The sequence below is a fragment of the Vombatus ursinus genome, unplaced genomic scaffold (genome assembly GCF_900497805.2).
Source record: "Vombatus ursinus unplaced genomic scaffold, bare-nosed wombat genome assembly UNPS02014812.1, whole genome shotgun sequence".
Taxonomy (NCBI): Eukaryota; Metazoa; Chordata; class Mammalia; order Diprotodontia; family Vombatidae; genus Vombatus; species Vombatus ursinus.
Genome location: NW_020954590.1, coordinates 42,625,712 through 42,649,106, shown reverse-complemented (window position 1 = coordinate 42,649,106; position 23,395 = coordinate 42,625,712). Strand labels below are relative to the sequence as shown.

At 37.2% G+C, this 23,395-nt stretch overlaps 1 protein-coding gene across 3 annotated transcripts in view; it reads right to left on the bottom strand.

Annotated features, from left to right (window-relative positions):
* Positions 1 to 23,395, bottom strand: part of LOC114054055 (lethal(3)malignant brain tumor-like protein 4) — a 504,773-nt gene that overhangs the window by 351,102 nt on the left and 130,276 nt on the right. For all 3 annotated transcript variants that reach the window (XM_027877122.1, XM_027877124.1, XM_027877123.1), the window contains one exon: positions 23,279 to 23,333. In XM_027877122.1, the coding sequence (XP_027732923.1) occupies positions 23,279 to 23,333 (55 nt within the window). The remainder of the gene's footprint in view (positions 1 to 23,278; positions 23,334 to 23,395) is intronic.

Genomic DNA, 23,395 nt, shown 5'->3' with positions numbered 1-23,395 from the left:
AGATAGATAGATAGATAGATAGATAGATAGATAGATAGATAGATAGAGGGCACAGGGTGAGTTGAAGATGAAGGGGTCATAACTGGAGAATAAAATTAAGGGGTGAGAGAGGATTATACTAGGAGAAGGAGAAAGGGAAAGGTAGAATGGGGTAAATTATCTCACAAAAAAAAAAAAAAAAACAGAAAAGAAAAAGCTCTTACAGTGGAGGGGAACCGGGGGAAGGTGAGACGAAATGAGTGAATCTTATTCTCATAGGATTTGACTTAAGGGGGGTATAACATACACACTCAATTGGGTATGGAAGTCTGTCTTACCCTACAGGAAAATAGGAGGGGAAGGGGACAAGAGAGCAGGGGGATGATAGAGAAGAGGGCAGATTGGGAAAGGGGGTAATCAGAAGCAAGTACTTCTGAGGAGGGACAGGGTCAAAAGAAAGAATAGAATAAATGGAAGGGCGGGATAGGATTAAGGGAAATAGAGGTAGTTTTTCACAGCATGTCTACTATGAAAGTGTTTTGCATAACTGTACATGTATAGCCAATATTGAGTTGCTTGCCTTTTCAAGGATGGTGGGTGGGGAGGGAGGAAGGGAGAAAATTTGGAACCCAAAGTTTAAAAAACACATGTTTAAAAAAAAAAGTTTTCACATGCAACTGGGAAATAAGAAATACAGGAAATGGGGTACAGAAATCTATCCTGCCCTAAAGGAAAATAGAAGGGGAAGGCGGGGGAGAGATAGCAAGGAAAGCAGACTGGGAGAAGGGGTATTCAGAATGCATGCCATCTGGGGGTGGGCGGGGAGGGGCGAGATGGAGTGAAAATTTGGAACTCAAAATCTTGTAGAAGTAAATGTTGAAAACTAAAAATTTAAAAAAAAAATTTTTTTTTAAATTTAAAAAAAGAATACCCGAGTTCAAATCCAAGTTCAAATCCAGCCTCTGACACTTACTAGCTGTGTGACTCTAGGCAAGTCACTTACCCCTGTTTGCCTCAGTTTCCTCACCTGTAAAATGAGTTGGGGAAGGAAATGGCAAACCACTCTAGTATCTTTGCCAAGAAAACACCAAACAGGGTCAGGAAGAGTTGGACACAACTGAAACAACCCCTCAACAACAGCAATTTTTAGAGAAATTTATTAAAGACATCCCAGTCATTTACTGAAAACAACGATCATCCTGAAGGCTCCACTGGTATCTCTGTGATGTCCAAAGAATGGGAAAGCCTGCTGCAAGTTATATGGAAACGCCTGAGACAGATTTCTGAGAAGAAATGGAAAAAAGTAGCACAGTTTGGGAAGATGTGAATGCATGGTAGGCTACAGCAGTAACAGTAGTGTCAAATTCAAATAGAAATGGGGTCACTACACTGTATATACAGATCCCTGCAGGCATATATTGACTTGGAAAATCACACATTTATATTTTTTTCTTTATTAGTACATCAAAACACTAATTGTTAATTAATTAATTAATGTATAGAAACTACATTTTAATCTGCCTCAGGCTGCACTCAGGAGTGTTATGAGATGTTTGACACATCTGGTCTATATACCTGAAAGAAGAGATTACCCTTATATTTAGGATGAAATACAGACTCCATAGCCTGGATTCCAAAGCCCTCTACAGCTGTCTCCAACCTACCTTTTCAGCCTTGTGTAATTAACTATACTTCCTTTCACAATCTACATGTCGGGCAGCTAGGTGGCACAATGGATAAAGCTCCAGTTTCGGAATCAGGAGGACCTGTGTTCAAATCTGACCTCACACTTGACACTTACTAGCTGTGTGACCCTGGGCAAGTCACTTAACCCCAATTGCCTCACCAAAAAGAGAAAAAAAAATCTACACGTCCAAAAAACTAAACTATGAACTATTTGGGATACCATCCTGCTTGCTCCCACTTTCATTAATATAATCAAGACGCCTCCATGCTGTTAGAAAAATCTGAAACAAAAATCTACTATAGGAGTGAGTGAAGGAAAGCCTTTATTACACTTGTCAAGAGAAGTGGGCACACTGCACCTTAGTAGCGTGTGCGTCCTGGTATAGCGGTAGAATCAACTTTTAAATGGTTAGTAAGATCCATACTCCACCCACCTGAGCCCAGGATTGGACCAGTTCATCTGAGTTACACTCTTTCTGAACCGCCCATACCATGTTCCTCCATGTTCTATCTTGTCATGTTAGTTCCTGCATCTCATGTTCAAAAATGGTGGCTATCTCTGCCCTCGGGGTGTGTCAGTTAATATTTAATAAGTCTTTGCCCTGTCCTTCATCTGACAGGTTGCAACCGGTTTAGCCTCCAGGGTTCTTTCTTGAATGTCTGGCGCACTTTCTGATTGGTTAAGGGGCTATCCACAAGATCCTGGAAGTCCTTCTCAGAATTCCCTTGTTCTGTTGTGGAAGCCTAACTCCTAAACCTTTCTCACAATGCCAAGAACTTACTCTCTACAGAGTAAATTTTACTCTCCACATTTTACTCTTCATTTTGAAATCCTTCTCTCCTAGCCCAGGTGTTCCCTCTTCCTGAGCCTCCAGCTCAAAGGGCTATCTCCCTCCAACTTTCTTAAAGCAGCTAGTTCTTTCCTTTGCTCTCATCATACAAAACCTTCTAAGACATGCATTTGTGATCCTGGGGTCATAAGAACACAAGGTCACAGAGCTAAGCAGAAAAGGACCTTAGAGAAACCTAGTCAAACCCCCTCATTTTACAAATGAGAAAACTGACACCCAAAGGCTGTGATTTGCCTAAGGTCCCACATATAGTAATAAGCATCAGAAGTAGACTTTGAACCTAGGTCCTCGGAAACCAGAGACAAAGGTCTTTAAATTGTTTCTCTCCCGTCACTCCTTTATTCGACTGTCAGTCAGCTAATTAATCAGTCAGTCAACAAACAAAAATGAGAATGACAAAATAAAGCCATAACCATCACCATTAAGTTGGAAAGTTTCCCAGTGCAAAACAATCAATAAATAAGAGCACTAAGAAAGAGTCTTAGCTCTTCATGAAAGGTAGCAGCCAAGGGAAATGTTAGTTGAAAGAACAGAATCATTTGCAAAACACTATAGAAGACGATCATTGAACTTGGTACAAGAATAGTTAACACCACTACTTACAAAATGCTTTAGGGTTTGCAAAGCACTTTACATATATTACCTTATTTGATCCTCACAACAATCCTTGTAGATGCTATTATTATCCCCATTAATAACAAGTGAGGAAATTGAGGCAGAGGTTAAGTTAATAATAGTTCATCTTTTTTAGAGAATGTCAGGCTCTGTGCTAATCCCTTTACAATTATTATCTCATGTGGTCCTCACAACAACTCTGAAAGGTAGATGCTATTTCAGATTTTACAGGTAAGAAAACTGAGGCAAGTAGAAGTGAAGTGACCTTTCCAGGGTCACACAATTAGTTAAGTGTCTGAAGTCTGATTTATTTATTTACTTTAATATTTTATTTTCCCCAATTACACATAAAAATAATCTTAACATTATTTTTTCAGATTTTGAGTTTTAAATTCTCATTATCTCTCTCACTCTCTCTCTCTCCCCCTTACCCCCTCATTAAGAAGGCAAGCAATTTGACATAGGTTAGACATGTAAAAACAATTTTAACTTTCTTCTTTCAAATTTTGAGTTCCAAATTCTCTCCCTCTCTCCCTTCCCTCCTCATTGAGAAGGCAAGCAACTTGACATAGGTTTTTATGTGTGTGTGTGTGTATGTAGTCATGCAAAACACATTTCCATGTAAGTCATGCTGTGAGAGAAAACACAGACAAAAAAAAAAACCAAGAATAAAAGAAGTTTAAAAAAAAAAAAAAGTATGTTTTGATCTGCATTCAGGCTCCACCAGTTCTTTCTCTGGAAATCTGAGGCCAGATTTTAACTCAGGTCTTCCTGACTCCAGGATCTAGTCCTCTATCCACTGTACCACCCAGCTGCTCTTTAATTTCCCCTAACTCTCCTCCAAATAAAAGGCGGAGGGGGAGCAGGAAAGACAGGGAAGGCACGTGGGTGACCTGGCAACAGCAACTTCTGCCTGCTTTCTCATCTCTTTAAAATTTTGACAAAAATTGTCTATTCTTTGAAACTATCAATAATAGTCCATCTTTCCTAAGCAGAGCACGTTTGCAATCATTCAACTAACATACAAAAGATTTCACTCCATTTTGATGTTTTAAAAAGCTTTTGACTGAATAACAAAACAGAACTTTGAAAGTTGTTCTTTAAGACTTCTATACATGCATTCAAATTGGTCGAGGCTGTGATATGTGATTCCAAATCATGTCATCATCTCCCTGATGTCATGGTCCTCTTCGAGGAGACAAGCCTCCCAATCACACAACCTAAGGGGGAAATTCTCAAGCCTTGAGGGGTACAAGCCATGGACAGAAGCAGCAGGTTGCCAACAAATCTATAAATAGTCAGATCCCTCAAATTAACAATCAGCAGCAGACCTGCAGAATCATCCAAAGACAGTCGAGAAGAGACACCCAGAAGAAACCAAGCACACAAAATAAGCACTGGCTCCTCAATTCAGAGGGGCCAGAAGCACCGGTACTTTTCCCACACAAAACACCAAGATCTACAATGGATTTGTTCAATATGGAAGATAAACATGAGGGCACCCCACCCCCAACCACACACATACAATTGTACTCTATATCTGGTTAAATGATGCTTAGGGTATCTTAGAATTTTGACACTGTCTAAACTCAAGCACAGAGGGGGAGCTGTCTCTATATATCCTCATTCCAAAATGGTAGGGGATGAGGTACACTCAGAAGTTATTCAGGATATGGATCAAGCACTGACCTGCTTGGACCCTCAGTTCATGGAAACAAAAGTCCCCTAAACCTTCGGTGCCCAGACAATTAGGATCGCCAGATGAATCTACTTGGGAACTTAGACAGAAGTGGGTTCCCTTTAACCCTCTCTGGGACATAAATTAGAATTGTCCAGGATGAGAAGGAACAGAGTCATTGACTACTACACTGGTGATGAGAATATCTGACCCAATCAGTATTTTAATAATTCTACAGAGATGTGATTTTATCAAAGGGAATCATGTCTGAAGGATGGTAAACGATGAGAAAATTACTTAAAACTACCTGTTATAAGGAAGGCTTATGTCACTGTGTTGGCATAGACTGTCCCAAATGCCTGAAGGGCAGTTCTTTCCCTTATAAAATCTCTAGATTCCTTCAAGGCTCAGCTAAAGTACAGCCTCCTACAGAAGACCTATTCTGGAAAGCAAGATAACACAGTGGATAGAGTGCTGGGCCTGGAGTCAAGAAGATCCTAGTTCAAATCTGACCTCAGACTCTTACCAGCTCTGTGACCACGGGCAAATCAACTAATCTCTGATTGCCTCAGTTTCCTCCTTTGTAAAATGGAGATAATAATAACACCTATTTTCCAGAGTTGTTGCGAGAATCAAATCAGGTAACAATTGTAAAACACTTAGAGTAACTGGCAAATAAAAAGCACTATAGAAATGGTAGCCATTATCATTATTGTCATTGTGATCCTCTCAGTTGCTGTTGTCCTCATCCCCCCAGAAATTGGTATTTACTTAATTTTACTTTAATTTTTAATTAATTTTACTTAATTTAATTTTTTAATTAATTTACTTTTACTTCACTTTAGCTAATTGGTATTTACTTAACTATGTAGATGATTTCCCACCCTCCAAACAGGATGTAAATTCCTTGAAGCAAGCGGCTAGTTCTTCCTACTTAAGTCCAAATGGCCTATTATGGTACTCCATACACACACTTAATAAAAGTTAATAGGTCACAAATAATTAAACATTTCTTCTTCCATGGAATTCCTATGCTGGACATGCATGTGAAAAGATGTTTTTTCATCTGACAAGTTAAACATAAAAAAAGGCAAATTCATGGTGGCATTTATATAGATATGAAACTGATATTTATATAGTATTTACTATGTATACAATGCAAGGAACTTCACAATCATTATCTCATCTGATCCTCACAAACAACCCTGGCAGTATTTGTGCATATTGACATTTTAAACACGACACATTCTAACTGCTTCCTTTTCAGTACTTACCAATTTGAGAGAAAATTAAAAGGAAATAAGACCACAGGCATTCTACTCATCAGTGTAAGAATTAATAAAGTCTTAAATTCACTGTACCCTCACTTTTTTTTTGTAATTTTACATTTTGGTTCCTCACAGTTAATTGGGTTAATATTACTAGTCTTTGTTTCACTCTGGCCTCAAGGACCAGAAAAGGTCAACTGAGCCAAGCTAAATGAAACAAAAAGAACAGAAAATTAACAGAAAAATAAAAAAATGGAAAGCTAGAAAACCTCATTTAGCTCTTTTAAATATCCAACTTACTGATTTTGTAGTGAAAATTATTGCAAAAATATTTATCGGTAGTTTGAAATGGTACACATCATGGTAGAATTAAAAGATATTTCTTTCTATTTAATAATAATCATAAAATTTAAAGTTTATAAAGCATTTTACATTCCTTATCTCACTTGAGCATCTTAGGGCAGACAATATAGGCATCATTACTTCATTTTTATATGTGTGTGTGTGTGTGTATATATACATATATATAAAATATATATTTTATATATATGTTTTCCCCAATTACATGTTAAAACAATTTTTTAACATTTTAAAAAAAGTTTTGAATTCCAAATTCTATCCCTCCTACCCCCTGAGATGGTAAGCAATCAGATATAGGTTATACATGTGCAATCATGTAAAACATTTCCAAAATAGCCATTTTGTACAAAAAGACTTGAATAAAAGAGGAATGAAAGAAACAAAAAGAAAAATAGCATGCGTTAGTCTGTATTCAAAAAATATCAGTTCTTTCTCAGGAGGCAGATTGCAAGCTTCATCATTAGTCCTTTGGGATTGTCTTAGATGATTCTGTTGCCGAGAATAGCAAAGTCATTCACAATTCTTCATCATACAATACAATATAGCTGTTACTGTGTGCGATGCTCTCCTGGTTTTGCTCACTTCATTTTGCATCACTTCATATGTGTCTTAACAGGAAGAAAGTTAGCACTGGGAAGTTAGGTGACTTGCCTCAATCACACAGCTAGTAAGGGTCAGAAGTGGTATTTATTTTGTTCAACATTTCCCATTATATTTTTATCCGTTTCAGAACTGTACTCGGGAATTGTGGCTCCTCCAGGACACCAGTTTGACAACTCTGTTCTATATGATTCAAGAGGGTGAGAAAAATACCTTCAGGAAAATCAAACAACTGCAACTCAAACTGATTTGCTCTGGTAAAAAACAAACAAACATATTGAAGTGGGGAAGACTTTAAGAGCTTTCCCAAGCTTCCTTTAAGTCTCAACTAAGATACCACCCTTTCCCCAATCGCTCTTAATTCCAAGGCCTATCCTCTATTAATCATTTCCTATTTATCCTGTACATAGCATGCTTTGAATATATGTATTTGCATGTTGTCTGCCTTACTGGATTGCAAGCTCCTTGAGGGGAGGGACTGCTCTTTGTCACATTTTGCATCCCTGGTACTTAGCACAGTGCCTGGCACATAGTAGGCACTTAGTACTGTTTGCTGATTGAAGTACAATATAAATGGCTGTAGTGAAAAGTGAATAATGAATTGCTGGGTTTTTTCTTTAGAAAAGGAAGACTGCCTGTATCATAAAATAATTGGGTCACACGCAATGATGATCTTCAAGGTAGAAAGAACAGGGATACACTTTAACAGGCTATCAAGAAAGATTATTGTATATGTTTTCTTTGGGCAAGAGAGACTTTCATGTATCTCACATGATTTGGTTATTAATCTGGAATGACTTCATATTAATCTAAATCAACTTTATGCCAAGAAAGTGTTTCACAGTACATTTTTATAGTTTTTGTTTTATTTTCAAAGTAAATTGACTCAGGGCAGCTAGGTGGTACTGTAGATAGAGCACCGGCCCTGAAGTAAGGATAACCTGAGCTCAAATAATATTTACTAGCTATGTGACTCTGGGCAAGTCACTTAACCCCAATTGCCTAAAAAAAATATAATAAAAATAATAACAATAAAGTAAATTGACTCTAGCACCACCACCTTCCGTCTAAGCATCCTCCCTTGCCCCTCAGAGAATAGGTATGGAATCCTGCATACATTCTTTTGATATGTTGGTGAATTTTGTGGAATTCTTTTTTCTCCTCTTCTTCATTCTTTAACCCTGAAAAGGTTTGAGGAAGTCATAAATGGAAAATATAAGTGATAGAAAAACAAAATATATCAATAAAATTATCTTTTAAAGAACAGAATGATTTAACAAATAAGTGTTTAGATTTTTTTTCTAAAGGTCCTCCTAGCATTCTAAAGCAGGAACTTTGCCTTCTCCTTGACCCACCCCAAGTTACTATCATCAGCCTACTCCCAAGTACATAAAGATAAGGCCCAAACTAGGCCTTAATAATAATCCTCTTTTTATTCAAAATGCTCTCCCACAAAATTATTTTGTACATATCCCAGGGTGACTATCTGGGAGAGATTTGAGGAAAAATATATTGTGCTCCTTTCAGCTTTGCAAGAAAAGAAAACTATTACAAACCAAATGAGTTTTAAAGATTAAAAGTTCATATCTGACTGCTCCTAAAGGAAAAATAACTTCTTCCTTAAGCATCAGGAAAGCTAAATACTAACACAATTCCAGACCTACTTCACTTAAAGGAAACTCATTAGAGGAAATAATAAATGTTGTTAATGAACCTTTAACTATTTCTCTAAGCAAAGACAAGCTAAGACCCCAAGTCCATCATAAAGAGCACGGAGACAAAACTGAAACAGGCAAATTACATTATACCTCTTAATTGAGCCAACCAGCCAAGACTTCACACAAGACAAAATCCTTTAAAATCCCAAACTTTTAGCTCTTCCTGGTAATAATGTAAGCTGGGACACAAATAAGGGCATAGGTTGAATTCTATTGTGTGCTATTATTATCCCCATTTTACAGATGAGGAAACTGAGGCTCAGAAAGCTTAAGTGACTTGCCCAAGGTCACACAGCTAGTAAACATCTGAGAACCCATTCAAACTCAGATCTTCCTGACTCCCAAGTTCAAGGTTTTATCTACTATACCACCTAGATGACTCTCACAGCTAATACTGCAAGTGGATTGGCCTAGAAGATCTCTAAACTCTAAAATCATTTCTATTCACCCTATTTAAGAATGACTATCGGGGGCAGTTAGGTGGTGCAATGGATAGAGCTCTGGCCTTGGAGTCAGGAGGACCTGAGTACAAATCTGGCCTCAGACACTTGACACTTACTAGTTGTGTGACCCTGGGCAAGTCACTTAACCCCAACTGCCTCACCCCGGGGTGGGGGGGGGACTATCAGTAGGGTCTTAGCATCACTAAATCCCAAAGATGGAAAGTATCTCAAAGGACATCTGTTCTAACTTTACACAAACTACATACCTCTCTTGGTACACAGTTAAAGCCTGTGACAAGGAACTCAATACCTCCCAAGGCAATCAATGTAATCTTTTGGTACAGGTCTTATTTAGGAAGTTTTCTCTATATTTAGCAGGATTCTAGATCCCCAGAACTACCATGAAACATATTTCCTGTTAAATTTGGCTATACTATGATACCAATTCTGCTAGCTCCTTGACTTTTCACTCCAAGGAGAGTGCCATAACTATCCTTCCATTGCAATGTCTTTCGGTTTCATTTATAATGACAATATCAGTATAAATACGGTTCAGTTCTGCCAGTAGTATTTCAATTTTCTCATCACTGGACCAAGAAACCAAAAGCTAAATTCACATTACAATATAAGAACCACATGACTCTTTAGCAGCCTCTTCATCCTTTTGTCTCCCTATCACTAAAAAATTGCAATACGAGTCATTTTATATTTTTGTCCATTACAGGGACTGCGACGGCCAAAAATAATCAATAATTATCTATGCCAACTTTACAACAGTAACTTTTTGTCTTTAGACAAGAGATACATAATTTATAGCTGGCCCCATATTCAATTCCTATCCAGTTTGGCAGAACCTATGGAAAAGATTTGTTAACTAGGTCTGGGAATTTGTTTTTTGAATATTTTGGTAATTGTATTTCAATATAATTGATTTTCCTTGTACTCTTACATATTGTATTTTATGCGTTTGAAAACAGAATTCTGAGGTGAAGTTTTCTGGCTTCCAGACTGACAAAAAGATCAACTCAAAAAAGATTAAGAATCCCTGCTGTAATTTTCATTCTACTAAAACAGCCCTTGGATAAACTCAGGAAAAACCTTCACATGATGATGGGGCATCAGAGTAGGACCTCAGAGGAAAATTAATAACAAGATAACACTTACAACCCAAAGTCCTACTTCATACATTTTTATTCACTGATAATCTCTACATTTAGACTCCATTAAAATATTATCACTGTTTTGTTTTGTGGGGTTTTTTTTGTTTGTTTTTGACTTTGTTTTGTTTTTCATTTCTTTCATCTTATTTAACGAAATATATTCCTAGGATGGTTGGAAAAATGAAGTAAAAAGTTTGGCAACACTAGGTGATTTCAAAGTGAGACTGTATTAAAGTTTTAAAATTCACATGTATACTAAAACAAATTACATGAGAATACACTGGACCTTCACTCTAATTCTGTTGTTGTTTGGTTGTTTTTCCAGTCATGTCTGAATCTTCATGACCCCATTTGGGGTTTTCTTGGCAAAGACACTGGAATATTTTGCTATTTCCTTCTCCAGCTCATTTTACAGATGAGGAAACTGAGGCAAATAGGGTCACACAGCTAGTAAGGGTCTGAGTCTGGATTTGAACTAAGAAACTGAGGAACTAAGTCTTCCTGACTTCAGGCCCAACACTCTATCCACTGTTATCTATCTGCCTCTAACACTTTTCACTAAAGAATATTAAATACAATATGATTTAGTTACAAAAGAGACTTGTTATAAGAGGGGAGGAGAGGGTCTCCCTTATATAGGTGATCTCACAAAATGGATTCTAGACTAAGGCTATGAAAATGATACACTGTCAGTATTTAAACATGTAATGGTACATGGAAACACTATTTGTGAATATAAAAAAAGGAAATCAATGTAAAAAGAATTATATTTGGTTTTGCCTTTGTAGACTTTAATATCCTTCTCTAGCTAAGATATTAACCAGGATAAAAAGGCATCTCAAAGAGAACAATGCAAACACAGGCCACTGTCAGCTGGGACTAGAGTGAACTTGTAAAGTACCAACTAACTTACCTCAAATAGTGAGGAAACCAACTAGGGCAAACGTGTCCATGGACATAAGCTAAGCTTTTTAATATTCTTTTTTGCAAATGCATGTAAAAGCTGGAAAATTCAACTCTCGATGGCACATAGCTACATATTTTGTAACCCATCAAGTCACATGTTTCACAATGAAGAATTCAGCAGCGGGTACACAGTAACACACAGGGGGAACAATTTTGAAACTCTGCCTAGGGCACACGAACGCTTTGTCCCAACTCTGATACACATTTATTTTCCAAAAATTTGCCATTGTCATTACGCAGAAAGTCAGCTAAAAACTCTGACAAAAGATTCTGAGGATCATATTCAAAGGGCCTTCTTGGAAGGCTTTAAAACGGCATTTAATGGGCCCCATTTTCAAAGTCAGTGTTTAAAATTAATCCTTAGAAATAAGTCAGGCAGTTGGGAAAATGCATTATTTTCTCTTCAAAATTTAGCAAACTACTGCTTCAAAATGCTATGCTTTCTCATGGCTTGAAAGGTTTAATGTAACTTCCAAAGTTACTTGAGTCAATGGGAGAACCTGATTCATAAAGACCTCCATGTGTGTAAGTATGTGTTATGTGTATAGTCAAAGTGGAAAAAGGAGGAGGAGAAAGGAAGGAAATAAGTGTTTAATGAGCACCTACAACATCATAGGAATTATGGTAAGTGCTTTACAAAAATTATCTCATTTGATTTAAACAGGATATAGACAGTTTTCAACAGAATTGCAATAAATAACCTTACAAAATTATTCTAAATCATCAGAACTAAAAAATGTAAATTAACACTATACATAATTGTTTGTATATTATCTTCCCCATTTGGTTGCGAATTCTTTGAGAGCAGGGTCTGCCTTCTGCTTCTTTGTAACCACAGTTATTAAAATGGTGCCTGGCACATGGTAGGCATTTATTGTTTACTGAATGACTGACTGAATACAACTGAAATTTTGTGTCATTCCCAGAAAATTGGGAAAGATGACAAAAGACAGAAATAGTCAATGTTGGAAGAGTTACTAGAAAACAGGCACACTGATAAATTGATAGAGGAGCTACAAATAGCTCTAAACATTTTGGAAAATAATTTGGAATTAAGTAAAAAACGTCATTAAGATCATCTTGTTTTATCCCATAAATTAAAAATAAAGAAAAAATTTTTTGAAAAATAATAAAAATTTCACTAAACAATTTATAACCTTTGACTCAACTATCTTATTATTAGACACAGACCCCAGAGAAGGTAACAGAGGTAGAGACAGACCCCATATATTCCAAAATATTCATAGGAACATTTCTTACAGTAACCAAATACCTAGAAATAAATTTGCTGCCCAATGATTGAGTAACAGAAGAACAAACTGCATATGAAAACAATGGTATATTATACACTGCATTGCAATAAATGATGAATATGAGAAATTCCAAGAAACAGGGGAAGGGTTACATGACTTGATGCAGAGTGAAATAGGCAGACCTGAACGAATGGTATACTGGTGTGTGAGGCCTTTGTAATTGCTCAATGTGCCATCTCATACATTCAAGATACCTCAAAATGTGAAGGTGGCACAATGGATACAGTGCTGGGCCTAACTTCAGAAAGATCTGAGTCCAGATCTGGCGAAGTCACTTAACTTCTATCTACCTTAGTAAATGGTGATAAGAGCACCCACCTCCCAGGTTTGTTGTGAGGATCAATGAGGTAATATTTATGAAGTGCTTAGCACAGTTCCAGGCACTGAACAGGTACTTAACAAAGTCTTATCATAACTCCCTCCTCACCGCTCGCCCACCAATGACTTGACCTGGTTGCTGGTTGCTCAGATAGCTGGTTGAGCTCTAATTTGAGACTCAGATCCTAAGAACCTAGTACTTCCTCCTCTCTCCCCATTTCTAGCCTTCCCAAGGCCTTGGTTGGCTATAAAAAATATCCTTCCAAAAAAATCTCATTATCATGTGTTAGTTTTGTTCCTGAGCTGTATTATTATTCTCTAGCATGGCCACTGACTTGCCATAAAACCACTTATTTGGAGAGCATTCACTATTAAATGACAGAAAAAATGGACAGGAGAGACTTATCACCTTCCCCTTTCCAATTATGCCTGTGAAACTGAGTAAGGCAGTTTGCTTGTTAATTCTGAAAGAAAAAAGGTCATTAGTAGAGGAAATGAACAAATTCAATATTTTTATCGCAGGGATGCCAACTTCAAACATCTGAAGAGTGAGAATCAGGTGGTAACTTACAATAGAAGCTCATTAAGTCATAGACTTTCCTCATTTAACATGTGGAAAAAGCAGAGTCCACAGTGATTTTTTTTTTTAAAGTAACTTTGTGGAATGCCTGGATAGAGTTCTATAGCCATGAAGTCAAATTTCCTCTGTGAAAAGTTAACTGAACCATTCAAGGAATGAACCCACAAGCATGGCATCAAAGCAAAAATTCCTGGTGATATCTATTAATTTGTCATCACTCCCCATCATTTCATAACGATTCTCAGAGGCAGAATTCAAATGAACCTTCCCCAAACTTCCAAATCACTTTATCGCATATGGAATGACAGAGAACTCTTACTTTATTCACTTATCTTGTAAATGAGAAATATTGTGGTACATGAATATAATAGAATATTGTGTTGTATTTCACATGAATGATGAAAATGGAAATTATGAATAAAATGAATACATAGAAGCATGGACAGATTTCTACAACATGATGCCGACTAAGATAAGCAGAGGCAAGATAACTCTCTCTCTACATATCTATAGATATAGATATAGATATTTTTTTTTTTTTTACTACAGCAGCTAGGTGGCACAATTGATAGAGCACTGGACTTGGAGTCAGGAAGGACTGAGTTCAGATTCTGCCTCAGACACTTAACAGATATGTGACTCTTAGCAAGTTTAACTGATCTGCCTCAGTTTCCTAATCTGTAAAATGGGGATAATGATAGTACCCACCTCCCAGGATTGTTGTGAGGATATTTGAAATAACATTGGTAAAATGCTTCACAAACCAGAATGCCTGTAGCAGTAGTATTATTATAATCACAAAGGAATTGGAAAGAACAAATACACAACAATAAAAAATGAATGCAGCAAAATTACAATGAACAAGCATGCGTGGCTTCACTAAAAATAAGACACTAGCATCCCACTCCTTTTTCAGAGGTGGAAGGTGCACAGGGGTGGTAGATTGCATATATTTTCCAATAGTTTCAATATACCAATTAGTTCTGCTGATTTTTGTCCCTTCTCCCCCTTTTTCATTTAAAAATATTTGTTATATGAGGCAGCTCTCTGGGAGGTAGAAAAACAATGGCAGAAACCGTGGCAATGTAAAAATAAAAGATATCAACAAAAATTCACTAAAACAAAAAAAGAAAAGTGAAGCAGAAAATGTCAAGGGCTTATCCAGCATCAAGAACTATGGAAACAGATGGCACATCACCTGTCTCCCGGACAAAGATACTCAGTCAGAAAAGAGTTTCATAAATTTAAGCTAGATCTCTATCACAAAGAAACCTCAAATTATTCTACCTTGTCAGACCACTTAAGGACAAGCTAGATTTAAGGAATGATAGAAATTTAGGGCTGAAAGAAGACTCAGAAGGAATTCCATCCAAACTCCTCAAAGACTAGAAACTTTAATTCAGAGAGGTGGTGACTTGCTCGAAATCATACACTGGTGAAAGGAAGAAATTAGATGATAACCTGGGTCACATACATCTGATTCAGCACTCTTCTTAGAGACAAAGGTTCTTCAAAGGTGAAATCAAAGCTTCAAAAAGCTTGAGTTTCCAGGAAAAGCAGAAAAGTGTTTAGCAAGAAAATCCGTTCATCAAAAAAATATTTATTCCAAACCTACTATAAACATACCCGTTTTCACCCCATTTAGAATACAAACTCATGGGGACAGGATTGCTTTGTTTTTGTCTCTGTATTCCTAGCCCCTAACACGATGTCTGCCACACAGTAATCTAATAAATGCTTATTTGATCGATTCACTGATTGATAAACCAAGATGCTGCTCAGATCAAACATCCTTTGGAGATGAATGGGAAGGAAAGAAATAGCTCAAACTTATCTAATCTGCTTTAACAATTATTCCTTATGCCTTTATGGTACTTTTGACTTTCAAAATACTATTTTATTATTTGGGGAATATTATTTTATTTGCACAGAAAAACACACAAAACAACTCCTGAAATAGTCAAGGAAAGTATTATCATCACCATTTTACAAATGAAGAAACTGAGTTTTTGAGTGCTACATATATATGATCAGCAATGAACAAAACTGAAAAATGATTGAGAAATGTCCTCCCCTAGGATGAATTGGTTACTTTTGCCAGCTACTTTAACTCCTTTAGATCAATATTATCAAATTCAGAGAGAAACAGGAGCCACTAATCTGTATATAAGGATCTCTATGGGCTACATGTTGACTCAGTTTTAAAATGCAAAATTATCTGTTTTACTATATTTTTATTTATTTTATTAAATATTTCCCAGTTACATTTTAATTTGGTTCAGCTACACCTGGAAGTGTTGTAGGCCACATGCAGCCCACAGGCCGCATGTTTGATACCTCAGCTTTCGATTAACAGTCCTATTTAGTTTTAAATGTCTATCTGCTGACTTTTTCTCATGATATATTCTTCTTTCTACACCTCCTCACAACATTTACTACTGTTGACAAGCCTCAAGGGCAGCTAGGTGGCACAGCGCTGGGTCTGGGGTCAGGAAGACTTGATCTGGCCTCCGACACTTACTAGGTATGCGACCCTGGGCAAGGCACTTAATCCTGTTTGCCTCAGGATCTGTGAAATGAGCTGGAGAAGGAAATGGCAAACCACTGCAGTATCTTTACCAAGAAAACCCCAAATGGGGTCAATTGAAAACAACTAAATAGCAACAACACAAGTCTTTCTTCCTAGCTCTCCTCTGGGTTTTCATGACACTACTCAAAGAGAGCACTTTCTCATCCTATTCATCTTTTCTTGGCTAGATCAGAATCAACATAGTACCTTCTAAATGTGGGTTTACCATCAAGGCTCTTTCTTAGGGGCCTCTTCTCTCTCCTTACAGTCTCTCCAAGACCGTGTCCATGACCATGAAGACTCCCCAATCAGTACTATAGTAGTAGGAATAGCACTTGACATTGAGAAACATGGAATACGACTTTATCTGTAATACTTCTATCAATGAACGACCTCAAACTCTCTGACTTCATATCCAGTGAGACTAATACTACCAGAGTACCTATCTCAGGGGGGTTTTGTGAACACAAACTGAAATAATACATATAAAACATTCTGTAAATGCCACCTGTGATTTTTATTATTCTAAAACTGCTAAGGTAAAACAATCTGGGATTATTATTTACATTAGAAGCATATGGTTCAGACCACAGAATTGTTGTTCAGTCCTTTCAGTTATAGCAAATTCTTTGTGACCCCCATTTGGGATTTTCTTGGCAAAGATACTGGAGTGGTTTGCCATTTTTTTCCTCCAGCTCATTTTACAAATGAGGAAACTGAGGCAAACAGGGTCAAATGACTTGCCCAGGGTCACATTGCTATGTCTGGGACTAGATTTGAACTCAGAAGATGAGTCTTCCTGACTTCAGGCCCAGCACTCTATCAACTGGACCACACAGCTGCTTTCAATTTCAGGTCCTTTATAAAACACCATGCAGTGACCAAGTACAAGAAGTTAGTTTTCCATTTCTATAAACTTTCTAAATTTTATATAAACATATGTATTTATATATGAAAATTTTATAGACATAAATTTCATGTCTGTGAAAATTTCCTTTCCTCTAATAATACCTCATTGACTACCAATAAAATAGAAAGTAGTACTGGGAACAAAAGGAGGTAGGGAAGGCTATGGTCTACCATAGTACCATGTACTATGCACAGGTAAGGAGAAGGGAAGCAATACAGGACACTTTTAAGAATTACAGTTTTGGAGGCAGCTAGGTGGCACAGTAGATAGAGCACTGGCCCTGAAGTCAGGAGGACCTCAGTTCAAATCCGGCCTCAGACCAAACACTTGACACTTACTAGGTGTGTGACCCTGGGCAAGTTACTTAACTCCAATTGCTTAAAAAAAAAAAGAATTACAGTTTTCAAATGTGTACATATGTTTAAGGCCAGAAAACTCTACTCTCTGTAGCCTATGGTTATTTACTTTATGATAAATCAAGTCAAATGTTTTAAGGAAGGCTCAAAAGGCCCTTTGACATAACACATGGAAGGCAGGAAGACTTCCACCCAAGTTGGTCCATAATTCTAAACATTGCCAGAGAAACACAAATGCATTGTCCTGGCTAAATCAATCCCAAAGGTTTTCTGAGATTGTCTAAATAACAGTTTTTAAAAGAGTATGACATACGTAGATATAGACATAGATATAGATAAAATGTAGACATATATGTGTGTGTATATATATGCATATATCTATGTAGATAAAGATATTTTGTCCCAAACTCTTTCTTTTCCTAAATGTGTGGGTATGCATCAATGCTAAAGGGCAGGGTAATTACATCTTGATTTGAAGATCAGGAAGAGAGTATGTTGTAAATATAGTAGGTAAAGCATTGAATTTAAGGTGCAGCTAGGTGGCGCAATGAATAGAGCATCAGCCCTGGAGTCAGGAGGACCTGAGTTCAAATGTGATCTCAGACCAGACAATTGACACTTACTAGCTGTGTAACCCTGGGCAAGTCACTTAACCCCATTGCCTAGCCAAAAAAAAAAAAAAGCATTGGATTTGGGGTCAGGTAACCTGGGCTAAAATCCCAGTTCTGCTACTGATTAGCTGTGTGACTTTGGCCATGTAACCTCCCACCTCTGGAGTTGTTTTCTCATCTATAAAAGGAAATAGCTGAATAAGGTGTTCCAACACCAACCTCTGTGTTCCTTTACACTGGTAATTTTCTGAAAAACAGACTACAGATCAGTCTGACAAGGGGATGTGTCTCAAAGGACAAACTCAAGAAAGTTACCTTAACCTTCAAAGTGAGAAAATTAATGTGACATACTAGATATCCATGAATAACAAAACCACATGCTAAATTATTAAAGATACTTAATTTTAGTGACTAGGCCCACTAAAAACCTTTGGCTGGAGTCTGTTTTCACAAATGAAACAAATGCCTTAAGCATGACACAAGAGATGCCAAAAGCAAATTTGCAGGAGTGTGTGAAAAAAACAGAACAGGGGAAAAACAAAAACCTAATAAATAACAACTTATTTGTGAGGATGAACAAAAAGTTGTTTTATCTCTCTCCCTCTCCCTCTCTCTCTCTCTTCAACCATACACCCCTGCTGTTAGGCCTAGGGACACTTCACATTTATTTTTGAGATGCCACTGTTGCGTAACTAAAACGCATTTCAATGGGACTGAATGTCATGTTACATAATTGCCAAGATTAGTGAATTCTATTTTGCTTTTTCAGCAAACATTAAGACAGGTCTCTGGGGAAGGAAAACTACAAAGCAGCAACTTTCTATTTACAATAGGAAGCAAGTTCTCTATTATTTGAAACATTCATCATTGAGTGAAGGATCCCATACTTAAAAGAATCCATGATCTCATCAGTCTGAGTGTGCCCTCCACTGGGAAAGACTGAAAACCCTTCTATGCTTTTTCTTCTTGGAAGATTCCTGCTCACATTTCCAAACTACTTCTTCCCCCCACCATAGATCCACCCAAAATGATGGAGTCTTTCCTTTGATTCTTTTAATACAACAAAGGTACCAATGTAGTACTTGAATGTTCATTGTGCACGAGTGGGAAAATCACACATCACTGACAAACATGACGCTCAAAGATTATGTAACAAGAAGGGGCAGCTAGGTGGTTCTGTGGACAGGGCAACAGCCCTGGAGTCAAGAGAATCTGAGTTCAAATCCAGACTCAGACACTTAGTATCTGTGTGACCCTGAGCAAGTCACTTAAACCCAATGGCCTCACAAAAAAAACAACAAAAAAAACCAAACTTCTGTAATAAGTAGCAATCTGTGAATCCCAGTTCTGGTTTATTGCATTTTGCAGATTCTCACTTCTTCATATGTAAGAACTTCTAACATTACAGAACTTTACTCACTTAAATACTTTTATGAATTCATTATTTAACTAGATACATTTACCAATACAGATGACAAACTCAGTTTAGATTTGTGCTAATCAAGTATCTGAGGAGGTAGCCAGATATCAAAGTGTGGGACTTAGAGTGATTAAGACCCAAGTGATTAAGACCAAAGTTTCATTTCTGCCTCAAGACACTTACTGGTTATGTGACTCCCCTCACACCCTACCACAACAAGTCACTTAACCTTTCTGAGCCTCCATTTCCTAAACTAATAAATGGGGATAAAAATGGCACCCACCCCTATATATGGGAAGGACTTGCTAACCTTAAAAAGCTTTGTTGTTCAGTTATGTCTGACTCTTCATGAACCCATTAGGAATATTCTTGGCGAAGATACTAGAGTGCTTTGTCATTTCCTTTTTTACAGATGAGGAAATTGAGGCAAACAGGGTTCAGTGACTTGCCCAGGGTCCCACAGTTAGTAAGGTCTGAAGTCAGATTTGAACTCATAAAGATGAGTCTTCCTGACTTCAGGCCCAGTGCTATTGCCACCTAGCTACCCTTAAAAAGCACTATATAAATGTTAGTGATTTTTAAAAAATGCATAGGAAGGACTTTGTTATTAAATAAAGGTTGTTATTAAATAAAACTATGCTTGGGCAATATTCTTAAATATAGATATGACCTCTTTATCAAGATAAAATTGCTACCCATCTAATTGTAATGCATAAAAAATTTTGCAACAGCAGTTTAAGTAGCAATAATCATATATCTAGTTAAATAGAAGTTAAAAGGATTTATAACTTGTAAATAAGATATTTTAAATGACAGTAATTAAAAAAGGAAGATACAGATTAAAAATCTAGTAGGGTCTACAGCACTGTGCAAAATTATTAATAACCATAATAAGTGAAATTAATTCCACGAATAATATATTTGCTTCTGAAACACAGGGTATATAGAATCAGACCTTGAAGAAATTGGGTTTGAGGAAAATTTAAGTAAAGGACTGGAAATATGTGAAATACCAAGGAGTTTAAGCTTTAACATATCAGGAAATATTGGGGTTTTACTCAGCTTTAAAAGTGCCAAAGATCATGATAAAGACCTTATATAAATAAACTGCTTGCAAACTCAGTTGTGATTTATTTCCAGTGGTAATCAACATTTACTAAGTGATATATCACTGAGGAAATGCATAATGAAAAGAAGATGAGTTGGGCACCTGGCTAAGCACCGAGGATACAAAAATGATAATGAAGTAGCCCCTGCCCTCAAGTAGCTTATGTTTAACTGGAAGGGAGATCAGAAACATACATGGAGTTATGGCTTACAAGGCATACAAGGAGGATGGAGAGAACATTCACACCTGGAGGTCAGAAGCAAAAATCACAAAAGAGTAGAAAGAAGGGGTAGTACCTGAGTAGGGGTAGCCCTGAAGAGTCACAGGGATTCTAAGAGGCAGGTTGGAAGCAGTGCATTGCAGGCATGGGGAACAACTTCTGTGAGTGCAGAGAGGAGGGATATGATGTCTTAAGACAAGGAAAAGTCTGGCAGTCCATTCTGGTTGGATCACAAAGTACATACAGAAGACTACTATGAAATCAGGTGGGAAAGGTAGGAGCTAGATTGTGAAGGGACAAGATGGTGCCAGACAAACGAGTCTATATTTTACCCTATAGGCCACTGAGGTTTGTTTGGTTTAAGTAGGGGGAAGGGGGTGACATGGTCAAATCTGCATTTTAAAAATATCAATTTGGTAGCTATGTGGAAGATGTATTGGAGAGGGGAGACTAGAAGAAATGAGGAAACCCAATGATGAAGCCATTGCTATATGTCCAAAGGATGAGAGCATGAACTTCAGGAGGGACAGGTTTACTAAGTAAGACAATGAGTCCATGACAAGAGTATAGGAGGTGAAGGCAGAAGGGAAAGGAATAAGCATTTATTAAGCACCTACTACGCACCACTGTGTTAAGCACTTCATGAGTATTACTTCATTTGATTGTCATAACAATCCTGGGAGAGAGGTGCTATTATTATACTCATTTTATACTTGAGGAAACTAAGACAAACAGAAGTTAAGTGACTTGGCCAGGGTCACACGGTAAATATCTGAGGTTAAATTTGAACTCTGGTCTTCCGGACTCCAGGTTCGGAGCTCTATCCACAGTGCCACCTACCTGCCTCTGAAGAACAACAGATGGACAACCTGAGTACTCCACCAGGTCCCCCAAAATGTAAAACTTGGAGGAACAATGCATTGACGTATTAAGTCCTACATACTGCCCACTGCTCCATCTCATAAATTAAAGACACCCCAATATAGGAAGTATCAAACGAAAAGCCCTAAAAGAATATTAAGCTGTTAACTATAACTATAGTATGCTTTACAGATTAGAGCCTGACTCAAGAGAATTAAAAATAAAATCAGAAACTCAGACCACAAACACAAATGCCATTGTGGGGGGAGGGGGTTGGTTGGTTGTTTCTGTTATAAAGCCCTTCATGAAGGAATGGACACCTAGGATTATAGACTGAAGCAGCTAGGTGGCACAGTAGATATAGTACAGGACCTAGAGTCAGGAAGATCTGAGTTCAAATTCAGCTTCAGATACTTCCTAGCTGTATAACCCTGAACAAGTCACAATCTCTGTCTGCCTCAGTTTCCTCAACTATAAAATGAGGATAATAATAGCGCCTACCTCACAAGATAGTTGTGAGGATCAAATAAGATAATAATTGTTAACAGAGATAAGGCATTTAATAAATGCTTATTCTCTTCCTCTTTCCATTTTTAGAGTTGGAAAGAGTCTTTTAAGCTATGAAACTCAAATCAGTTAATTTTACAGTTCAGGAAAAGAGGGTCAGAAAGTTTACATGACTTGCTAGGGTCACACAGCTAGCCCCTGGACTCTTGGAAATTCATAGATCAATGTTCCAAAGAGTCCATTCAAGCTCATGAGAACCAGGCCTGATCTTTATGAGAAAAAATCTGATAAATTTTCAAAGTCAGTCATAGAATATGTCAAAACCTCTTCCCAAACCCCTTTCTTCTTTTCTTCCTTTACTCCCTCAACCAATTAAAATGCTCAAAGATCCCAAAGAACAGAGGTAAAAGATGACACTTTTATATCCCTGCCTATCAATGTCTAAGAACCCCTGCGAAGTGAGAGATAAGAGTGAAACATTTGATACATGTCAGAGATGAGACCTTGCTTTCATTTAAAAAAAAAAAAAGGAAATCTGGGAAGCCCCTGCAGGCACTGCTCTCACCCCCGTGAACTGACATGACACCATAACTGACCAATCGAGTGGAAATCCACAGAAGACATAGAATAGAAAACTTGCAGCATCTCCCAATACTTTCTAAGGATTTAGTCTGATATAAAGAATATCCTTCAGTAAATATTATTTGGTTGTCTAAGTTTTGTATGGGATCTCTTTTAACTTTCTGAGTGCAAATGCTAATTTAGAGTGCAAATGCTAATTACCACAAAAATGACGTAGAGAGGCATTTGCCACTAAATATAGGAAATAACATGGATAGGATTAACTGACCACCTTCTGTTTCCACATTATATCTATAGAAATAGGGCTAATTCAACTGGGTGATTCCTGCATGGGGAAAATCATCTTCCATTTACAAAAAGACATGGGTGAGTTGTAATATATACCAATGTTAGGAATCCACTGATTTCTTCCAAATATCAAAGAGATCAGGGATTTACTGAAGTACTAACACATACACAATGATATTTTAACTAAAAGCAGTCATTTACATCCTGAATTTTAAAAGCTAAACATTCAAATTGCTATATTATTAAAACATTCCCCTTAGATCTTGTGGTTCACTATGGAGTTAGACTTTGAAGAAGATAATTATAGTTACCACGGCAGGAAGTGGTCATGCCATTCTTCTGTTTCTTGTTGTCTTTAGCTTGTTCCTACAAGACAGAAAACTTCCAATTTAGAGGGTACTTTGGTTTATTAACAGAAAAACTAAAGG